This window comes from Maylandia zebra, linkage group LG6 (genome assembly GCF_041146795.1).
Source record: "Maylandia zebra isolate NMK-2024a linkage group LG6, Mzebra_GT3a, whole genome shotgun sequence".
NCBI lineage: Eukaryota > Metazoa > Chordata > Actinopteri > Cichliformes > Cichlidae > Maylandia > Maylandia zebra.
The window spans coordinates 35,494,976-35,513,791 of NC_135172.1; the positions used below are offsets into that span (position 1 = coordinate 35,494,976).

The window sequence follows — 18,816 nt, forward strand, 5'->3', positions numbered from 1 at the left end:
ACTTGGCATGCCCCTCTTTTTGTTTTACAGTTGTAGATCACAGTGTGTTGTCGTCCAGTCAGAGTGCAGCTCTTAACTCGTAGCTGACCTCTAGGCAGACTACACTCTGGACCTGCAGCTGCAATCTGACATTAGATTTTTCTCACACACTGGGGATCTTTTTGTGTTTCACACACGATGCAGGTTCCCACGTATCCTCTTCTTCTTCTTCCCCTCTCCCTCCTGCTCCTTCATTCTGTCGCTCCAGTACACGGAGGCCATGCTCTGGTTTTTCCGGGAGAGTTCAGCCATTGGTTGAACATGCGGACCATCATAGAAGAGCTGGTAAAGAAAAACCACTCGGTCACCATCCTAGTGCCCGATGCATCGCCTACTGTCAACTACAACAACAGCCGCGACGCCGCCAAGTTCAACTTCCTGGTTTTCAAGGTAACACTGGCGGTTATACAGCGTGTTTGTAGCCTGACGGAGAACAGAAAGAAAAGTAAAGAGACTCAGATTGATCAGAAAAACAGAATAAACTCTTCAGAACTGAAAGACACAATCCAGGGCTTCAGATCTTACTCGGTTTCAGATTTTCCGAGGAAACCCAGATAACAAGCAGTAGTTCTTACGTGACGTCAGAGCTACCTGGCGATGTAGTAGTAATGACATTAGAATAACACTGATTTTTAAAATTAGCCCATACAAAATAGTAGGGCAAGTTAGCTTAAACAGAAGGAGAAAAGTATGCTTTTCTTAGACAACACAATATCTGAGAAAATATTACATTTTCATGTCATAATTTTCAGAATTTTCCTTCCATAAAGCTAGCTAGCTATATTAGCAATGATGCTATAAAGTTGTTAGCTAGGGTGTACCCCCCACCCCTCGCCCTATGGCTCCAGCCTCACACCCGTGACCCTGATGAGGATAAGCGAAAAAGAATGGCTGGCTATAAAGTTGCTTCAAAATGTTATTTTCTAACTACGTTTTTATTATTTTACAATTACGCACTTTGTACCGTAATTTACACGGTGTTATCGATATTTGTAATCAACAGCCTTGAAATGTAGAGCCAACCCTGCTAGTTTCTTAGGATTTTAAATAAACAGTTTAAACTTATTGATGCTGCACACAGGTGTCTATCATATTATTTTCTTTGACTTTAATAATGAAAAGGTTACACACAGCACTGCTCAGAGGCAAAAGCTAGTAATACTTGGACAATGGGTAACTTTAAACTTGTGTTCTTCTACACATCTGACAGGTCAGCTGTTAGACACAAGTACTAGTAGTGGAACGATTGAAATAAAGCAGCAGTTCTTTAGATTAATTCTCAGGGCTCTTTCATTAAAACAAACCTAACACTCAGATAATTAGAGTATTTTAACTGTATTATAGGGGTGGAATTGTGAAGGTGAAATTTTATTGGAATTTGCGAGAAACGTCTGGGGGATAATGTGTAAGTAATTAGTATGTATTTGAATTTTATGTTCTCCCTCTTTTTATTAACATCTTTTCATTGTCTTATTTCAGATTCCAGTTAAGCACAGTAAGATAAACAAGTCCTTAAAACAAGTCCTTAAAATATCCTTTGTTATAAAAGTCTGAACTTGCACAACACTACTAGTAAGTAAGTAAGTAAAGTTTATTTATTAAGCGCTTTTCACAGACAGGCAGTCACAAAGCACTGTACACAAAGATTAAAATAAACAGTACAATCAATAGACATTATACACAATGTAAGAGGTTAAATGTAAATAATGTAAAGAATATAAAATACGTAGATCAACAAAAGGCTTGTTTGAATAGAAAAGTTTTTAACTGGTTTTTAAAAGCACTCATAATGGAATTACATTGGTCAACGAGGTGCAACCTTAGGTCAATGCTGGCGTGGAGTCGGGGGTTTCAGACATTTGTCACTCAGTTGCACACAAGCCACCAGTTAAAAGAAATGGCAGGGACTATTAGCTGAGTTTAGAAGTCAGTGAGACTTCTGTATCACTGGACAGAGCTCACGACTGCTGTACATCAGCTGTTGATTCACATCATACTGATACTGATGGTGGTGCTGAAGCTCCAACTACTGAGTTCCTAATAACAAGTTTAAAATACTGTGCTTCAACATTTTCAGTCTCTTTAGTGGCACTGACTGCAGTCTTGGGCATTTTGCATGTGTTTCACCCAGAATTACCCAAAGATGGATGGTAGGGATAAAACATGGATGGTGGGGAATACCATCATTTTGGTTTGGATACAGCTGGTGGACTCTTTAGGCCTTTAGATAACTCTCAGGATTTCCTTATGAAAATTAAATTTCTTGCACAAGCTTCACTTGTTTTTAGAACAAACTGTGAAAAGGTTTTCAGAAAAGCTTCATGTAAAGATGTCACAACTGAAAAAAGGACACAGATTACTGCACCTGCATTATGATGCACTTGTGGCTCAGATAGGCCATTCAGAACAATACAGAAAGGTAGTAACTGAAAAGTGCACCCTGTCTTAAGGAGTACAATTTGTAGATGTCACAGCTGAAACATGCTAATACTTTTCTGAAGGTTTTGTTATAACAAGTCTTACTTCCAGTACCCCCAGAATTGGATGCTACCGAGTGTGGCGGTTGAACTGCAGGCTTGGTGTAACAAAGCTCCAAAACCTTACTAGGAAATATCCTTTATGCCCTGACAGCACAACATTGATTGCCATCCTTGTCAAACATTAATCTTTTTTTTTTTTTTATCAAGCTCTAAAGCCAGTTAATGAACTCATTATTTATTCTTTTCCCCCTAGTTATCATAGACAGGATAACTTAAAAAAACAAAAAAACATGAAGTGGTTCATTATGCAGGTCAGTATTAGTGACACAGAAATTGTTCCTAGCTCCTGGATAACTACAGAGGAGCTTTCATGACCCCCATATCCTCCTTGAGAAACATCCAAAGTCCACGCTGCAATGAAGAGGACAATGATCCCAACAAGTCATGGCAAATGTATGAACCAGTCAGAATTCTCATAAGCCATGGTGATTATTATCAGCATAGGTGTTATGATATTTTAATATAACAGCTGTTTTGGGTGACTTATGGTCTTCAAAGGTACAGTGGGATGCAAAAGTTTGGGCAACCTTGTTAATAGTCATTATTTTCCTGTATAAATCGTTGGTTGTTACAATAAAAAATGTCAGTTAAATATATCATATAGGAGACATACACAGTGATATCTGAGAAGTGAAATGAAGTTTATTGGATTTACAGAAAGTGTGCAATAATTGTTTAAACAAAATCAGGCAGGTGCATAAATTTGGGCACTATTGTCATTTTGTTGATTCCAAAACCTTTAGAACTAATTATTGGAACTCAAATTGGCTTGGTAAGCTCAGTGACCCCTGACCTACATACACAGGTGAATCCAGTAATGAGAAACAGTATTTAAGGGGGTCAATTGTAAATTTCCCTCTTTTAATTTTCTCTGAAGAGTAGCAACATGGGGGTCTCAAAACAACTCTCAAATGACCTGAAGACAAAGATTGTTCACCATCATGGTTTAGGGGAAGGATACAGAAAGCTGCTCCGAGATTTAAGCCGTCTGTTTCCACAGTTAGGAACATACTGAGAAAATGGAAGACCACAGGCTCAGTTCAAGTTCAGGCTCGAAGTGGCAGACCAAGAAAAATCTCGGAGAGACAGAAGCAACGAATGGTGAGAACAGTCAGAGTTAACCCACAGACCAGCACCAAAGACCGACAACATCATCTTGCAGCAGATGGAGTAACTGTGCATCGTTCTACCATTCGGCGCACTTTACACAAGGAGATGCTGCATGCGAGAGTGATGCAGAGGAAGCCTTTTCTCCGCCCACAGCACAAACAGAGCAGCTTGAAGTATGCTAAAGCACATTTGGATAAGCCAGCTTCATTCTGGAATCAGGTGCTGTGGACTGATGAAACTAAAATTGAGTTATTTGGTCATAACAAAGGGGCGTTATGCATGGAGGAAAAAGAACACAGCATTCAAAGAAAAACACCTGCTACCTACAGTAAAATATGGTGGTGGTTCCATCATGCTGTGGGGCTGTGTGGCCAGTGCAGGGACTGGGAATCTTGTCAAAGTTGAGGGACACATGGATTCCACTCAGTATCAGCAGAATCTGGAGACCATAGTCCAGGAATCTGTGACAAAGCTGAAGCTGCGCCGGGGCTGGATCTTTCAACAAGACAACGATCCGAAACACTGCTCAAAATCCACTAAGGCATTCATGCAGAGGAACAAGTACAACGTTCTGGAATGGCCATCTCAGTCCCCAGACCTGAATATTATTGAAAATCTGTGGTGTGAGTTAAAGAGAGCTGTCTATGCTCGGACGCCATCAAACCTGAATGAACTAGAGATGTTTTGTAAAGAGGAATGGTCCAAAATACCTTCAACCACAATCCAGACTCTCATTGGAACCTAGAGGAAGTGTTTAGAGGCTGTAATTTCTGCAAAAGGCGGATCTACTAAATATTGATTTCATTTCTTCTTTTTTTTTTTTTTTGTGGTGCCCAAATTTATGCACCTGCCTGATTTTGTTTAAACAATTATTGCACACTTCCTGTAAATCCAATAAACTTCATTTCACTTCTCATATCACTGTGTGTCTCCTATATGATATATTTAACTGACATTTTTTATTGTAACAACCAACGATTTATACAGGAAAATAATGACTATTAACAAGGTTGCCCAGACTTTTGCATCCCACTGTATCTATCCCAAAGGTATTTGAAAATGAGTTTTATCACAATTTCATTATAATTTTTACCACTAAAACACAAATTAAGATTAATCACTAACTTCAGTTTTCTCAATTATTCTTTTATTTTGACTCTTTTTAGATTCTAGAAACTTTGTGAGGCAACTTTTAAAGTCCTAAAATGTTGTATTTTGACATTTTACATAGGATGTTATTCATAAGTGAACAAGAGAAACTTGTATGCAATTTTAGCAGATGGAACTACTTAAACGTCTCAAGCCAGTATTTCTCAGTTTTCTTATTCTTGTCAACAGATGGTGCCTTACAAAAACTGATAATCATGGTGACAGAGCTGACAAGAGAAGCAAGGGACCTCCATCAAGAGTTCAAAGGCTTCTGTCAGTCCTGCTCCACTGAACCTGTTGATGCTGAGGTTTTGCCTCACAGTTAGGATGCAGTGGACAGTTTGGTTAAACTGCTTAATGATGATCTGCTGCTGTATGTACATACAGCAGCAGATCATCATTGGAAGATCCAATAAGAGGAGGTGAAAGCCATTTCATTGCAATATTTTGGTTAATTCTTATCACCCTGGAATATAGTGAACAGGTTAACAAAGTAATGCCGCAATTTGTTCCTTGTACCTTCTGTTAAACTGTGGCACTCCAGCACTACAGCACGTGGGCCAGTCTCTCTTTTCTTCTCTAAAGGCTGTCTGCCTTTCATGATAATATGCCTAGTAGTGTGTCGACTTTCTCCCTGCTAAAGAGTTTTGGCTAGAGGCTATCATCTGAGTTCAGATGAGCCTCTCTTTCTTGTGCTTTTGATTTTTTATTTTAGATGGCCTAACTCAGCAGGTGGGGGTAAATTGAGTTTCTGAATTTTCCTTTGCCCAGGCAGTGCTCCAGATTGGCTGGGTGGTGCAGGACGCCAGATATCCACCTCCATCCTGGTGTAAACAAAAAACAGGGAATTTAAAGTAATATTTTAAAGAAAATAATGTTTTTATAAAATAAACTTTTTTCTTAAGTGATGCAAAGATCTTCATTGTCATTTTTATATTAGATAAACCCTTATGCTTAAAAATATTTAAAAACTGTTAAATTGTAACAGAATGGTTTACAGATAATGTTTATCCTTTTTTTACATGATGCATAATATTTTTTCCCACAGGTTTAAATAATTTGCAGTGCTTTGATACTGATTGAAATACCTGCAAAGTCCTGTTTTAATCCTGATTTCCTTGTTGGTTCAATGTTAAATGTAAAAATGTGATGAAAAATGTCAGATTTCAGCATTGAATAAATTAAAATAATGTTGATAATCTGATATTGATTTAACATTATTTCAGTGAATGTTCACTACCATGGAAGCCTCCTGATATAGGACCTCAGTCTTATTTATTTTTTTCTGTTTTCATTATTTGTTTGTGCTTGTCTTTGAACTCACAACACACCCTTACTAGGCGATAACTGATACTGCTGAGCAGTGTGTTGTCTTCCATCAGATCCCTATGAGGAATCAAAAGAACTGTGAAGTGTTGATATTTAACAAGAATCAATAACTTGATCAGGGGGTTTTGTTTTGTTTTTTTCCCTGCAGGTGCCATACAGCAAGGAGGAATATTTGAGCCCCATTGAGGAATTCATCCACTTCTCCATGCACGACCCCTCAATGCTGCAAGTGGCCATGAAGCTGATCGACTTCATAGGGCGGAGCTTGGACTTCGCGAGGCAGCAGTGTGATGGGATTCTAAAGAACGATCAGTTGATGGCAACTCTGCGGGATGCCGCTTTCGACGTCGTCCTACTTGACTCCTTGGTAATGTGTGGCGACCTGGTGGCTGATGTGCTCGGCGTGCCGCTCGTCATCTCGCTACGCTTGAGCTTAGGCAGTGTTTTTGAGCGTCACTGTGGCCACGCTGTGTTTCTGCCGTCTTATGTCCCGGTAGCTCCTGTGCTGTACAACGACCACATGACGTTCACGGAGAGACTAATCAACTTGGTGACATATGTGGCGTCATCAGTGATAACCGAACTGGGCTGGAAGCTGACGATGGATAAATACTACAGTGAGATTAAAGGTCAGAGGTGAAATCATACTGATGTCATCGTCTGTCTGAATTCATGAGGCATAAGGAATAAAAGTAAACTAATCCAAGCTTTTATTTTGAAGTCATACTCCTTATTTGCTGTATAAACAGGAACTCCCACCAGTGTGTGTGAGACTCTGGGGAAGGCTGACGTGTGGCTCATCAGGACGTTCTGGGACATCGATACGCCACGGCCAACCCCACCCAACTTCAAACACGTGGGTGGTCTGAACTGCAGACCCGCCAATCAGCTGCCAGAGGTGTGGGCTCTGATCATTGACAGTACTTGTATTCTGAAATGACACAGTTAAATGATGATGTAATGATGATGTCACACCTTACAGGACCTGGAGGCTTTTGTGCAGAGTTCAGGTGATCCTGGTGTAGTCGTCGTTTCTTTTGGCTCCATGGTACCCAATCTGACGATGGAGCGCACCAACGTCATCGCCACCGCCTTAGGACGAATCCCTCAGAAGGTCAGGGCACTCACAGGCAAACAGAATATGGGTTATCATATCACTGCATCCATTGCAGAATGAATGTATTTAAAGCATTTAAGCATTGAAAAAGTGCTAGTACGAATGGATGAATGAGGAAAGCTCAGTAAAGTGCTTTGAGTGCAAGAACTTTACCTGTTTGTTGGTTCTTTGAACCAATGAGTATATCATTCCTTTCAGGTGATTTGGCGTCACCGTGGTGAAGCTCCACCTGCACTTGCGCCAAACATAAAGATTTCTGATTGGATCCCTCAGAACGATCTGCTCGGTGTGACTCATTTATGTTATTATAGGATTGTATGGAAGGGGGTTTTTGTTTTTTAAATTGAAAAGGTGATTAGAAACTGATTTTATTGTGCTGTTTAAAATGAATAAAAAATGTTTTTAAAAAGAGAAATGAATTAAAATAATTCTAATCAAATTTTTTTAAGTTTCAGACTTGTGACCTTGCTTTTGTGTTGTGGGCGTGTAACCAGGGGGAGGGACAGGGCGTAGACTAATGATAGACAGCTCCTGTGTCACATTTGTTGCAAATTAAAGACGCCATAATACATTTTTAAACATATGTATATTAACATGGTACAAACATTCACCTGTTAATATATTCCATCATAGAATAATCAGAAATAGTGTTTACCTGTTGGCTGCTGTCAGCCTGGGAAGTGGTGGCCATCTTCAACCAAACTGCTAATTTATAAATTGTCAAACATCAGTCTGTGCCCCGCCTCTTCCTCTTGATACACGCCCACAACAAAATAATTCATTTGTTTTCTGAAACACATTTTTAAAAAAAAAAAAAATTTAAATAGCAAAACTTGAATTTCAGTTTCAAAGCACTTCTTCAGTCAAAGCGAACCTTTTCACCTTGATTTAGCTCAGTGTGATTTCAAAAGAAAAGCCTAACACGGCCTATTTTTTCCAACATTTTCAAAAATATTTGTTAGGTTCTTTCACAGTTACAGTTTTGTTTATTTCCCCCCCTCAGGTCACCCGAAGACACGAGCATTCGTGACTCATGGCGGCACTAACGGTCTGTACGAAGCTGTGTTTCACGGCGTGCCTCTGGTCGGCTTGCCGGTGTTTGGCGATCAGTCTTATAATCTTAACCGTATGAGCCACCTCGGCACTGCCATCGTCCTCGACTTCAACAAAGTGACAGCCGAGGAGCTGGCAGAAGCACTGCATGCCATCGTCAACCAGCCAAGGTAAGGGTGATTATACTGTGAAAAAGGTATTTTATGTACATTTCTGTGCAAAGACCGATCTCCATGCACTTGGACCTGTTACTAAATTTTGATTTCCTGTGTTTGACCCTGCTCCATCACATTAAAAGTGCACTTTTGTTTAACAATGAAACAGCCATGTGACTTCCTGTACGTTTCCCATGATGCACAGCTACAAGACCAGCATGCAGCGTCTGTCGGCGGTGCACCGCGACCAGCCGGTGACGCCACTGAATACTGCAGTCTTCTGGTTGGAGTTTGTTATGCGACATGGTGGAGCTAGGCATTTGCGGTTGGCTTCACATAATCTGAACTGGTTCCAGTACCACAGCTTGGACACAGGCACTGTCCTGCTCATCACTTTGATGACTGCCGCTGCTTTGTGTTGGGTGGTCATACGCTGCTTCCTGCAGCAGTGCAGACGACGAGGAGGAAGAGAGAAGGAGGACTGAAGAAAGATATTTTTGAAGGTAAATACGTTGCAAAAGGTGATAGGTTGCTTGGGGCAGAAGAAATGGCAGTGGGGGTAAACCAGTCAGAAAGCAGAAGACCAAGAGGTCTCATTCCTCACTGTCCTCTGTCCTTCATGCTGGATTTACAACCAGAGCACGGAAGGTTACTGCAAGTTTCCTTACCTTTCCCAGGGTCTACTGTGCCTCTTACCCTATGAGAGCTGCAGGCTCCAGCCCCTCTTTAACCCCTTAAAAAGTGGGAGAAGATGGATGGATAGGAGTTTGCAAACTTTTAAGAAATGTTGCAAACATCCAAAAAGAAGAAAACATTTATTATACTTGAAGACCAGTTTAAACTTCTGCAAGGTGAAATAGTTGTCCTTCCTTTCCCTTGACGGCATGTGCTGAGAAAGTTTCAATAGTCCATCGATTTTCTGACCCAAAATTTTCCCTCCCTAGACACATTCAACAGTTTACCTCAGCAGGAGAAACACAGTTAAGAATGACTGCTAAACCACTAAAGTGATCCAGGTTGTGGAGTGTGCAGCTCACTGGGGACGCTTACATAAAATGGGCGGTCGTTAATGAAATTTGTCTCACCTGTGCTTTTCCTGCTAAAGGTCTTTAAGCCTCCAGGGACGTTTCACCTTTAAAACAGCACCTGTTATCTGCTAAGCCTGCTGTGAGGAGGGCTGCAGTGTAATGCAAGCAGATGGAGAATCATCAAAGCTGTTTTTCATGTTGTGTTTGGGGGTAGCAACTTTGATAGATGGTGCACTGACAACACAAACCTATGTTGTCTCCTTATTCTGCTTCTCTGAATGCCAAAATCCAATACTTTGTGGCATTTCTAAACTGTAGAATAGAACAACCCTTGTCACTGTACATGTACAAGAAAATTGTGGGTGCTCCACACCAACTTTACTGGAATAAAATATGAATAGTAGACAGCAACGAATAAATAAACAAGAGAAATATCATTATTATATTCAGCCTTTACCCTGGTGATGGTGAAAATGTTAACTGCAGATCCTGATCAAACTTACCTAGATGTGGCACCATGTGATTAAGTGCTAGCATAATTCAAATTCAATACAACAGACACATTTGTTCATCAATCTTTATTCACTTTGCACTTCACTTTTCTCTCAGCAGGAATCAAACACACCGATCTTCTTGACAATTAACGCATTCAATCATTTCAATCTTTATTTTAACCATTTTAAAACCCCGGCTTCAGCTCTGATGGATTAAATCCACTGCAGGTCACAAAGCTGAGCCTCTAGTGAAGCATAGCGAACATTTAAGTTGCATCAGTCTGTCATGGTGGGTCCTCAGCACAGCAGAAGCTTTACTTCTTACCTGTAGAAGAAACGGAAAGCAGGAATTAAACGCACTGCCAACAAAAAATATACACAGTATTTCTCTTAGCTCCCATTTAGCTACCCCTCCTCCTTGTCCCTTTCTTTTACCATGTAATTTTATCTTTTGTTAGTAAGTGGTGTTTCTATGCATGCAAATCTTTTGAGCCAGCAGTAACAGCTGATTTACAGCTCAATATATATATTTCTTGAGACTGTGTGTCTACATCTTTAAGATTTTTCGGGGGGCATTTTTGCCTTTATAGGATAGTGAAATAGTAAAGAGAGACAGGAAAATGGGGCGAGAGGGGGCGAAAAAAAAAAATGCAGCACAGGGCCGGAGGCCATCCTTGACTTCGTCCTCACCCTCAGTTGGAGCTGTCCCTGAGCTGAGAAATGTCTACTCATTTCTAATCCTGTCTTTTCTGATCAATCCCAATGCAAAGCTCAGCATTTTCGGCTCTGCCTCCTGTCTTTTTATCAGTGGTACTGTCTCACAACCTTACATCACTGCTGCTCTCACTGTCATTTTTAAACGTTGCCATTCACTCCATCCTGCCTGCACTCTCCCCTTCACTTCTTTTGTACATTGGCCGTTGCTTTGAATGGCTGAACCCAGGTGTTTGAACCCGTTAGGTTCACTACCTCTACACTGTTACTCCTGCCTCCTTCTCATTTTCACACGTGTTCTGCCTTGCTTGGACTAACTTTCGTTCCTCTCTTCTCCAGTGCATACCTCCACCTTTATAGGCTCTCTTCCACCTGCTGCTTCCTCTGACTACAGATCAAGACGTCATCCGCAAAAACAATATTCAACAGAGACTCCCGCCTGATCTCAGCCTGTCCATTATCACTGCAAACACAGAAGGGGCTCTGAACAGATCCCCGATGTGATCCCACACCCACCTTGAACTCATCTGTCACTCCTACAACATACCTCACCACGGTCTCATTTTGAATCTGAAGTTACACAGAGACCATCAAAAGCTTTTTCTTTACCCAACAAGCATCAATAAGACAGATATTTAGGAGTAAACTGTTTGTAACTTGTCCTTTAAAATGCACACGCAGAAAGTTGATGACTGCCTTCAAGTGCTGATTAATGACAGAGTGAATTAAGGCAGATAAGGAAAACATATCCTGAATATGTTAAACACGCTTTGTTGTCCAGATCAATACACAAACACCGAGCCTGGATGCAATGAAAACCAGTTAAAAACAAACCTGGTATCATCCACCCCAGCGCTGTTTTTCAAAACACCCTTCACAGCATGAAACCTGCAATAAATCCAGTCAGCACGACACAAGGCAGATCATCATGAAACAGGAAGGAGAAGAAGTTTAGTTTAAAAGATGCCGGGCTTTAATCGAGGGCCAGAAAGACGCCAGAAGGCTGAACACTACAAGTGTGCTGGCTCTAATACCGAATCCTCGGGAAAGCATCAAAACACTCTGCCCATTACTGAACACACTAACGAAGACATGCCAACAAGCCTCATATGCTCTGTGTGTGTGTGTGTGTGTGTGTGTGTGTGTGTGTGTGTGTGTCCTCTGTAGTGGTCCACACATGGAATCTATAATTCCTGATTCAGCCTCCCCACTTTTTCTTTTAACTTTCCTCATGAAAGACAAAACAGCCACGACTTTCTTCAGAGATGCGGAAGGACACACACGGAGATCAGCCAGAAATAAAATGAACAGAAACACAAACAAGATGAAGACAGAGAAGAAGAGAGCCATGTACCAAACAAAAACATCAATACGGTGACCACCAGAGACAACCACAGTAGAACAACAGAGAGGCGCTGGGACTGGACAGACCACAGGGGCTCGTGCTGTGTGATGTGGCCCGGCAGCAGGCTCTCTCCCTGGGCACGATGAGTGTCTGTAGTGGTCTCATGGGCTGGAGGGGGTGACCATCCTGAACTAATTGGATCATCCTTACATGCATCCTGATCCTCTGAGTCATCACAAATTCAGCTTTCAAAAAGCCATGTCCTATTAGCTGTGGTTTTATGGTGTGTGTGTGTGTGTGTGTGTGTGTGTGTGTGTGTGTATGTGTGTGTGTGTGTGTGTGTGTTTACCATGACATGAATCGTGTGCCTCAAAGCCTTCTGTTCTTTCTCAACATTAAATAAAAAAAAGGGGTGGTGGGGGGCAATGCTTCTTTCTGAGTTAAATGTGTTAGAGGAGCTTTTGCAGCTAACGTGTTTGGTGCAGTTCTGCTGTGCCTACAGGTTTTCTTTGTGCAGGGCTGGAAGTTTAATTATTCAAACCGACAGCGAGGACTAAAAGAAGGCAGTGGACTCAAACTGGTATTTGTTTGATGCTTACTGGGATTTGAGAGAGGCGTGATTGTGAATGTCAGAGTTTCTTTCACTAATTTCAGATCAATTTTCAATCTTTTCCTCATAAGTTTTTAATGTGAATGTTTATGTATTTGAAGTCCGTGTGAAATGACAGCAGTCCAGCACAGCGGGCCATAGATGAACGAGGAGAGGATCTTAAAGGGGTGAAATAATAAATCAACCATGTTTTTTTTCTTCTTCTGATAACTTTTTGGCTGAACATCACTCATGATATCAAGGGTTGATTCCATGTGCTGTTGAAGATGCGTGAAACAGTTATTGTACCTTGTAACCTGTAATTGTCTTTTCTTTATTAAAAAACCCCCAAAAAAACAGTGTTACTTAAACACAGATCCTTTCTCTTTGTATGTGTGCTCTATTTTCTGTCCTGACCTGGAAGTTTGAGCCATTTAGGCACCTTGCCCGGGTCAGATCTGGCAGGTTTGGCGGCCTGGGTTTGTGTCAATGGGTCTTCCTCGTTTTGTGTGGATCCGCTGGCTTCCACTGTAGGCTCTGGGGGAGGCAGCGGCTCCCTGAAGCCACCAGAGCTCGAGGAGGGAGTTGAGGACTGGAGCATGCAGCTGAAGTAGGAAGGGAAAGAAAAAAGAGAACAAAATGAATGACACGAGTATGAGAGGATGCTGCACTGAACAAAGTTGTCACATTTGTCTGAGTCATAATTAGTTGCTCCCACATAAATTTTGGTAAAGTGAGTAAAGGCAACATGCCATCTTATGCCAAAGGAAAATAGTCGCAAACTGAATGTTCGCCAAACTATGGAGACATCATCCACTGATCCTGAGGGCCTCTGTGATCCGGGCACTTGAGTTCATATCAATGAAAATTGATTTTAAAAAACTGTTTCAGGACATCAAAGTTGGTTGATCAGTGTAATAAGTCTAAACTATCATAAAGAACATGTGAACACCAATGTTGTCCCTTAATTTCATAGATGAAAACTACAATCATGTAAAGATACGACTAAATTTGAAAACTTGAAACAGAGTGAATGTAGGAAAAGGGGAATCTTACAGATACAGTGATTTGTTTTGACCAACCATTTATCCCATATGGTGATTTTTCCGGTTACTGTCTACAGAAAATGCATTTTGTAATTTCCTCTGTCACCTGAACCTGTCACAGCTGGATCAGAGAGTATATCATGTATAACCAAAGTATGAACAGACCAATATATCAGCTGAATATCGATACTGGATTACATATGGCTTGCTGACTGTTTATGTCACCCTGTTTAAACAGAGTAACATTTACTGAAGTGGACGATATTTAAGAACTTAATTCTTAAAGAGTAGAGTTTGAAAAAAAAAATGCTCAAACAAGCACTTTCAAAATTAAAAAGTGACAGCATACCTTTCATATGATCTAACCACCTCTATCATATGCATGTTTGAAAGCTGAAACCCAAACCAAACTGTTCTAAAGCACAAAAAACAGATCAAACTTTCAGATCACCAATAATTACATCTCTTTGGAATCTGGCCTAGCTGTGTGTCGGGCCTATGCATAACTTCATAGACCATCACCTACAAGTTGTAGGTGTTTTCTGTCACCAGGGGGCAGCATCCAAAACATGTGGAACAACTAGTCTGTTGCCTGTACTGCTGTTGGTCCTCCAATCAACCATGGAGAAGACATTAGTTACAACATATAATGAGATGAAGTGAGATTTGCAGCCACGGTCCGTTCTCACACTTCAGTGTTTGCGTTTCTCCCTCTACCTCATGAACTCTGATATGTTTTACTGGGCTATAAACCATCACTGCTGGTTTTCTGGAGGACTGCACACCACCATGTCTGAGTAGGATGCATACCAAGACCCTTGGATAACACCTACACCAATAAACCCAGTGCATCCTGCTTAAATAGGTGGAGTTTTGCTTTTGAAACTAGGATGTATTCCATCACAGTGAAGTTCAAGGTTGGTCAGAAAGAAAATACTCGTCAAGAAAAGCAAAAATGTGGCTTTTCATCTTTAAAACCTATGAAAATCTAGCTCTGTGTTTTACTTCTAAAGTTATGAGGAATCACACATGCTGGAAAAATTTAAGTTTGACTAACCCTGAGCTTGAAGCTAAACGAGATAGTGATCTGAAACAGAGGCTTTGTTAATGGAGCTGAAGGACAACAGGTGGGGGTGACTTTTGGGAAGCTGGCTCTATCTTTAGACAGACTGGAAAATGGTGTGCGTGTATGTGTTTGTGTGTGTGAGCGAGCGAGAGAGAATCTGTATGCGTGTGTAGGAAATGAGGGCGCATGGGGGCACCTGCTGTTTAGGCACAACCTCAAAGGGATTCCAATGATGACAGCTTTGTGACAGGAAAATAGGTTGGTTGCTGCGGGATACAAATGCATATATATACACACACACACACACACAACCAACTGCACATTTAAAACACACACGGACACGTGCACATACCTTGCAATGGACTCGTTTGCTTGTACGGCTGAGACGGGGGATTCGAGCAGTTCTCTCTTCATGTAAAAATCTGTGGAGGAAACACACACACACACACACACACACACACACACACACACACACACACACACACACACACACACACAATGTAAGCTATTGTTTTGTTACATTACATTCCTCGATAATACACCAGTATCTAATCCAAGTCAGCATATGAAAGAAGGAAATCAGACAAAAACCTGTCTTGACATCAGAGCCGAAGTACACGAGCGCACCAGGAAACAGGTCGGCCTGCAGACACACAGAGGAGCAGAGCAGGAGTGAACGGAAGCTTCTAAAAATGTCTGGCACACATTACAATTTCTGCAAAACACGAAAGAATCCAAACAAAACCACCTCCCGCTACACGCAAACCGAGAGCTGCCGCCACATCCAAGTCAAAGTCAGGTTCATTTTTGGGGATGATTCATCGCTCGGGGGACCTGAACCAGCAACCGTTGGTTCTTTGAAGCAGACCACAAATTGAGCACCAATCAAATGGTTAGTGAAAACACTTTCACCCCTGAAGCACCACATTCCTCTCCAGTGATAGTCTTAATGGGTATAATGGGCCAGTTGCAGCCAGAAATTATCAACCGTACAATTATGAGGTGGAAATGCAGACAGACAGGCAGGCAGGGCACACGTCTGTCAGACTAAGAGAAAGGAAAGACAACATCTGCTGCACAGGAGCTTCAGCGAGTGGTCATCATCGCCGCAATGTCTGCAGGTGTAAATAAGTCTGAGCTGAATTTAAGACTAGATTAGTCTAAAAAAAAAAAAAAATGAGGATAGCAGCTGAAAGCAGGAAAAAACTTAAAGAGCTCAGTCAAAAATAATTCTAAATGTAATGCAATAATCAGGGTATTAAGTAAAAATCTAAAAAGATGAGGTGTAGGAGGTGAAAAAAAAGACCTCAGCACACTAGTGCTGCTGCGTCGTGAGGATTTCTAGGCACCAGCTTTTAAAACCAAGATTAATCTTTATCATTAAGCCATTCGTTGTTACACTCACATCTTCCTGAGGCCATCGAGCAGGCTGGCCAACAAGGCCTTCTTCAATATAATCATCATCAGGGTTTTTCATCAGTGTGTCGTAAACCTCGAGGCCAAACGATCTAAACTGACCCACGCCTGGCTTGAGAATTTGTGCCTCTTTGTATTTGTAGTGTTTTTTAGGCATGAGTTAAAGCTAGCTAATGTTACCTACTCTTACGAAACCTCAGTGTGTAGAAATAGTGGTGGTGGGTTCTGGAAATTCTTTTAATTAAAACGTTTACGACCCATCCGAGCTGAATTTAAGATGATTCACGACTTCAAAAGGCCTTTTATTGGTAAGTGTGTATGTAAGACATTAAAACAAAATTAAAAACACTAAAGTCCTAAAGATGTTTCTGCTGCTTTCCCTCTTCCTTCATCTAGTTAACAGATCCTCTTACGACACACTGATGAGCAGCAGACGCTCCGCTCCAGGAATCCTGAAAGAACTGATCCGTTTATCACAGACACATACGTGCAGAGCTGTGAGAAAGTGACATGTGCCTCCTAAAGAGCTTTATTACCACGTAAACAAATGCCCTGAAAAAGAGAGGTTCAATAGCTTCCTTCAGTCTCACAGATGAAACTTCATAAACATTTTCTGACTCATAAGCAGGTGACAGAGACCATCAGCAACCAAAACCATTCCTAAAAATCTTTTTAGATTTATATGTGACAACCAAGAACACTAAAATACAACACTTAGAGCATCTTTTCACATAAATTACACAGTCTAAGCACCGCAGCGTTTTAAAATCCACTTTCTGAATCCCGACTTTCAACAGTTCTTACCAATACTACTAAAATCTCTAATAATCATCCTTTAAATGATCTCAAAACTCGCATCAACAATGTATATTGATCAGAAGCAAAATTTAAAAAAGGAGGTGGAAATGCTGATTACCCCCGTTATAAACCCATCCAGACTTTTCCATCCAAACAGCTGGTGTGAAGGCTCCCAAAGTGCAGCAAGAAAATATCCTCTATATCTTCTATTGCTCAATTTTGTTGAGCATGTGTGACTTGCTGATCAGTTTCCTGATCTTAGCCGACAGAAGTGACACCTGGTGTTGTCTTCCAACCGTACCACATTCAAAGACACTTTCTTCCTCATTCTGATCCTCGGCCTGAACTTCAGCGGGTCGTCGTTTTGACCACGTCTACCTGCTTGAATGTGCTGAGATGCTGCTATTTGATTGATCGATTAGATATTCGTGTTAAAAAGCAAAGTTAACTGCTGTATTTAAGATGTGTCTGCTGAATATATGTTTGCTACAGCTTGTGAATATAAGTAACTGCACTTCTTGTCACTCTCGACAACCTGCTTTTATCCTTGTGAGGACTGTACTTTGTCCTGGATCCAAAATGACTTAAATCATGTAGAGACTGGGCTCTGTTCAGTTCCTCCCAACAGGTAACGGTTTCCTACATGTGCCTGAAGAACTTCATGGTAGAGGTCATCTCTGTCCACATAAACTGCATATGTGCAAAGACATAATAAGACAGAAACCAGACATTTAAAAAAAAATCTGGACCAAAACTCTTCAGAAGAATTCTGCAACAGTAAGAAATGACTAACGTTGAAGGGGAAAAAAGCTTTTTTTAAAAAGTTTGTGTCAAAATTGTTGATTGGGGATTCCCTATAATGCAGTCTTAATGTCCCGATAATCAGCGTAATTGCAGTTGATGAAGATGACAGCTCAAACTAAGATTGCTGCTGAGCTGCTAGGAGGACAAATATCTTTTTTCTTTTTTAGAGGAATGAGGCTCTTCAGACACTCTAATCAGCAGTTAAAATATACATTAGACGCAGCAATGATGCCATAAAACATTTTGCATATAACTTTCCCTCCAGACTCTTAGATAATCAGCAGCGTAAAATAAAGGCTGTAGCTGGGGTCTGGCGGGTTCACCCAACACCACAGGCCGTCTTACACACACACTGTCCTTTCTCTGGTTGCTAAATTGGGACACACTGGCCTAATTGCTATTATTACAGCCCTGTGAGCAGGAAACAATGTGTTACAGTGAAACAACAGGCATTCCTGCAATCCTGCTCCGTCTGGCAGCAGCAGCAACATTTCCATTCGGGAAAAAGACGAGGCCAACGAGAAGAGACCAGTGTATGTGGGAGGGAGAGGGTGAGTGTGTTTAAATTAAAAAAAAAAAAAAAAAAGAAGAAGAAGAAGAAGAAGAAGAAGAGAGGAATGGAGAGAGAAAAGGAAAAAGAGGCAGAACGGATCCTGATGGAAGACAGAGGGGGAGACGGATGAGGGAGGGGATGACTGGTATCAAAGGACTTCTGGGTTGGGAAACATTCCTTTCCTGACATGACACAAAGTGATTAAAGTGTGTGTGTGTGTGTGTGTGTGTGTGTGCCAACGTCTATGTGACATGACAAAAAAAGATTAAAGATTCTTTAAATGTGTGTGTCGAAGATTGATGTATAGACAGGGAAGCGGAGCCAGACAGAGTGTGCGTATGGGAGAAATGACACCAAGGAGGATTAAAGATTTTGTTTTTGTGCACTTTAACGCTTTTAAGTCCCTAATGGATAGAGACATGGGGTTGAGAGAGGAGGGGTGAGGCACAGGAGAGGGCCGGAGAGAGGGAC

At 41.2% G+C, this 18,816-nt stretch overlaps 2 protein-coding genes and 1 long non-coding RNA gene across 6 annotated transcripts in view; 1 reads left to right on the top strand and 2 right to left on the bottom strand.

Annotated features, from left to right (window-relative positions):
- LOC101484275 (UDP-glucuronosyltransferase 2A2) lies at window positions 1–13,044 on the top strand. 3 transcript variants are annotated; one of them, XM_004539002.3, is made up of 8 exons: window positions 1–429; window positions 6,316–6,796; window positions 6,917–7,065; window positions 7,150–7,281; window positions 7,483–7,570; window positions 8,288–8,507; window positions 8,698–8,995; window positions 9,598–13,044. In XM_004539002.3, exons 1-7 carry the CDS (start codon window positions 178–180, stop codon window positions 8,975–8,977), a joined length of 1,602 nt encoding a protein of 533 aa, XP_004539059.2. In that variant the 5' UTR covers window positions 1–177; the 3' UTR covers window positions 8,978–8,995; window positions 9,598–13,044. The 3 variants fall into 3 exon arrangements, with proteins under 3 accessions (XP_004539059.2, XP_004539060.2, XP_004539058.2); XM_004539003.3 differs by having other exon boundaries at window positions 11,896–13,044; XM_004539001.3 differs by having other exon boundaries at window positions 2–429; window positions 11,068–13,044.
- On the bottom strand, window positions 8,852–9,493 carry LOC105940899 (uncharacterized). Its single transcript, XR_013099019.1, has 2 exons — window positions 9,161–9,493; window positions 8,852–8,973 (listed from the first exon to the last, which is right to left on the bottom strand). It is a non-coding gene; the product is annotated as an uncharacterized LOC105940899 (long non-coding RNA).
- aspscr1 (ASPSCR1 tether for SLC2A4, UBX domain containing) overlaps window positions 10,084–18,816 on the bottom strand; it is a 22,532-nt gene continuing 13,799 nt past the window's right edge. Inside the window, exons 14-17 of one of the 2 annotated variants that reach the window (XM_004539005.5) lie at window positions 15,366–15,417; window positions 15,127–15,196; window positions 13,080–13,267; window positions 10,084–10,339 (exon numbers count right to left, since the gene is read on the bottom strand). In XM_004539005.5, coding sequence (XP_004539062.1) covers window positions 10,329–10,339; window positions 13,080–13,267; window positions 15,127–15,196; window positions 15,366–15,417 — 321 coding nt within the window. In that variant the 3' untranslated portion in view covers window positions 10,084–10,328. Of the gene's footprint in view, window positions 10,340–13,079; window positions 13,268–15,126; window positions 15,197–15,365; window positions 15,418–15,443; window positions 17,679–18,816 lie in introns of those variants that run through there. The other variant, XM_004539006.6, reaches the window with a different exon arrangement.